The sequence below is a fragment of the Myotis davidii genome, unplaced genomic scaffold, assembly GCF_000327345.1.
Source record: "Myotis davidii unplaced genomic scaffold, ASM32734v1 scaffold2737, whole genome shotgun sequence".
Taxonomy (NCBI): domain Eukaryota; kingdom Metazoa; phylum Chordata; class Mammalia; order Chiroptera; family Vespertilionidae; genus Myotis; species Myotis davidii.
In genome coordinates this window covers 30,682-34,556 of record NW_006288248.1, presented here as the reverse complement: position 1 = coordinate 34,556, position 3,875 = coordinate 30,682, and the positions used below count along the sequence as shown (strand labels likewise).

General features: G+C 48.7%; 1 protein-coding gene across 1 annotated transcript in view; it reads left to right on the top strand.

Annotated features, from left to right (window-relative positions):
• IBA57 (IBA57 homolog, iron-sulfur cluster assembly) overlaps positions 1-3,875 on the top strand; it is a 25,261-nt gene that overhangs the window by 12,176 nt on the left and 9,210 nt on the right. The window contains exon 2 of the mRNA XM_006760079.2: positions 5-141. Coding sequence (XP_006760142.1) covers positions 5-141 — 137 coding nt within the window. The remainder of the gene's footprint in view (positions 1-4; positions 142-3,875) is intronic.

Genomic DNA, 3,875 nt, shown 5'->3' with positions numbered 1-3,875 from the left:
CCCATTCCTCCTGGGGCTGCTGACCAATGACCTGCCGCTTCCGGCTCCTGCGGACAGTGCGGCCTCGCCCCCCGCGCGTGCGGGCTACGCCCACTTTCTCAACGTCCAGGGACGCACGCTGTATGACGTCATTCTCTATGGGTGAGAGCGGATTGTGGGGAGAAGGGGAGCCAGTGGAGGCGCACCTAGGGGGAAAGTGGGGAGTCAGAGGGAAGAGGACCACCCCAACGAGTGGTCGGGAGCTGGGAGGAGGGGCATTTATGGGAAGGGCACCGGAAGATGGGAGGTAGCCTGGGGAGGGCTTCCGGCAAGGCTTCCGTAGGTGGGCGGGGCCCGCCCCGGCCCGCCCGGCTCTGGTGGTGGTGGTTGCTGGGCGCCCCCGCACCTGCCCTTCGCACCGCTTCAGTCTTGCCCGGTCGCCCTGTCTTCATGGCCCGGAAAAGGGAGCCACGACTGCAGGGAGTTGCTTCTGCCTGAGCGGCTTGTGCCACGATTTTCCGAGTTCTGGGTGTCCTCCGCATTTCCCTCCCAAGTCTCCCTGTATCCAGGGAGAGCCGTGTTTGGTTTTTACATCCATCTGGCGACATTCCCATGACCCACGTGCCGGTCGTGGGACCGCCCACCAGCGCACTTCCAGTGTGTGTGAGCCCCGCCGGCCGGCCCGCAGCTTGGGACCCGCTGCCCGCTCGGTGTGGGCGGCCGCCTCTTTCTCATTGGACTCGCAGGAGCTCGTTCTAGAGTAGCTTGTTGAGAGGTGGATGCTTCGGGTCACTTGGACTCGTTATAGCTCTGCAAGTGGTCTTACCTGATGGTTTGCCTGGAATAAAACTCCAGGAGCAGAATTGTCACTGAGAATTGTGAAACCATGGCCCGTCTGCCTGAGCTGGTATTTCTGTTCAGAAGCTTCACGCCTTCTTGTTTTGGGGCCCTGCAAGCTTGTAGAGCAAGCATATCAAACTCGGGGCCCACAATGAATATTTTTGCGGCCCAGCCAATATAACGGTATGTAGGAAACATTTTAATAAAAATTTCGTAACTTAATTTTTACAATATTCAGTTGTACATAATTTTTAATAACGAACTACAACGTTCGCTAATGACTGATGACTATAATCGTGTTGCATTCATTTCTCTTAAGCACCTTATACGCAGGCGCACCATTTCTCTCCACTAATACTAGCAGCGAATATTTTAGTAGCCCATTGCCACATCATTAGTCTTGTACTGCCTTGTTTGGTGTGCGCAACAGGAAATATTTCCCTTTCCGAGAACAAGAAAAATAGGTTTATTTGCATTACGCTTATTAATTTGTGCAGTTATTCAGTGTCGTAATTTAATGTTCAAGAAAAATATTAATTTTTATTAAAATGTTCTATTTATGTTAACAATGACTCATTTATTTCAGCCCTTTGTATTCAGCAGGTCTCTATCGAAATAAACTATGTTTCTATGAAAATTGAAGCTTTTGTTTTTTTGCGGCCCACATAAACTTAAATCTTGTTTATTTGGCCCGTGTTAGCCTTTGAGTTTGACATGCTTGTTGTAGAGGCTCTTCATCTGATGATTATTTTGGGTCTTCTTTCCTGTGGTGTTGCCAGAAGCTTGGTGGGTGCTGTGGCAGTGAATGCGTCAGTAGGTATGTCCTGCAGGCAGTCACCGCCTGCTTTCCTATGTTAGTGGATGCTGCCATGCCCATTTGTTTGCATACTGTCTGGGGCTACTATGCCCTGGGTCCAATAGATTTGTGATAGACACCCAAGCCCAAATTGTTTATTATCTGGCCTTCTACAGAAAACATTTACCACCCCTGTTGTGTTCCATTCAGAGATGCCATCATCTTTGTCTCACATATCTTACTACATTCCTCTAATTGCTTTAATTTGCTTATGTTAAAACTTGCAAGGTTTTTTTTTTATTATCTTGAGCCCTCTATCAGTAATTTTCAGTAACATCTATTTCAGTCATTACTCTTTAATTTATCAGCATTGTAATGATGTGTTGTTTTTTTTTAAAAAAACCTTTTTTATTGATTTCAGAGAGGAAGGGAGAGGGAGAGATAGATAGAAACATCAATGATGAGAGAGAATCTTTGATTGGCTGCCAGCTGCATGCCCCCTACTGGGGATCGAACCCAAAACCCAGGCATGTGCCCTTGTCTGGAATGGAACCAGGGACCCTTTAATCCACAGGGCGATGCTCTATTCACTGAGCCAAACTGGCTTGGGTTGCAATGATGTTTTGATTCTCAAATTTCGTTGCTGTGTCTGCCATCTGCCTTTACATCTTTTTGCCTTTGTGTTTTTTTTATGAGTTTATATTCTTGCTAGAGGCCTGGTGCACGAAATTTGTGCACTGGTAGGTTCCCTAGGCCTAGCCAGCAATCAGGGCCGATCGGGGCCTTCCTTCCCCTGGCTGCCAACTGCTGGCCAGGGCCTTCCTTTGTTTCACACCGACCCCTGGTGGTCAGCACACATCATGGCGAGCGGTCAAACTGCCAGTCAGTTGAACTCCGGCGGGGACAATTTGCATATTAGCCTTTTATTATATAGGATAAGTTGCTCTGTGGTGTAAAGCAGTTTCTTAGTTTTTCTTTCTTCATACTTTCCCTGTAGTCTGGAAGGCCATTGCCTAGCTGCTGTGCCGGCAGGTCTTGTCCCAGATATCAAATTTGTGATAGCAGATTTGGCATCTCTTTCTGGATGTTGCTTGTGCCCTGATTTGACCTGGAGAAAAATTAGTTTTTCTCTCCCAGCTAATTCCTGAGAATGGGATATTGCTTACTGTTTGGTGTGCTAAGGGAATTGAGGGCCACTGTAATGATACTTCCTAGCCCTCGTTTAGAATGGGTCTTCATTCCATCAAAGACACCAGAGAGGTAATGTGTTGGTTCCCCTCGGCAGTGGAGGGAAGGGGGCGTGCGGACAGGCCCCGTCCTTGGATGGTGCTCCTGGAACTGGGGGTTGGTGGGTGATGTCCAGATGCATCTTGAAGTTCTCTTCTGTGATGTGAGGCTTTGGGGCCAGAGTCCACTCTCCTGCCCCGTCTGATACCTCTTTTCTGGCCTAACCCCTCTCGTTAGTTCATGGGCTTAATTCATATGCTTCTTCCCACCTAGTTGCTGTTGGCCATTTACCTATGTCTGATCTCTTTGGGAAGAGAGCAACATTGGGTTTGACTGCCTCCTTGGAGGCCCATGTGCCTTTCTGCTTTCTCTGTGTTAGCTCCCTACCTGCTGTTTTCTCTGCATCTCTCTCTCTCTCTCTGGAATTTTTCATTTTAACTCTCACGCTTCTAATTTCCCATCCTTGAGTCATTTCTCAGAGCTCCCTGTTGTGCCTTGGGTGCAGCAACTTCTCTCAGGTGTAGCTTTTTGTTTATAAAGTAGATTTTACTTAGGTCAACCTTAAAAATAAAATAACCTGTTATTTTACCAGCATAATGAGTTTATTTGGGAATAGCAGAGGTATTGCAACTGGGGACATGCAAACCATGGTGAAACCATACACAAGTCTAGAGAGAGGAGCTACTTTTATTTCTTTATTAAATACTAGAGGCCCGGTGCACAAAAATTTGTGCACTCGTGGGTAGGGGGTCCCTCAGCCTGGCCTGTGCCCTCTCGCAGTCTGGGACCCCTCGGGGGTGACCACTTGCTGGCTTAGGCCTGCTCCCCGGCGTATTGGGCCTAAGATGGCAATCAGACATCCCTCTGGCTGCCCAGCAGCCCTCGGGAATGCCCACTTTGCCAGCGGGGAGCAAACCTAAGCTGCATTCAGACATCCTTAGTGCTGCTGAGGAGGCAGGAGAGGCTCCCAAAACCACTGCTGCACTGGCAGCCATCAGCCTGGCTTGTGGCTGAACAGAGATCCTCCCATGTG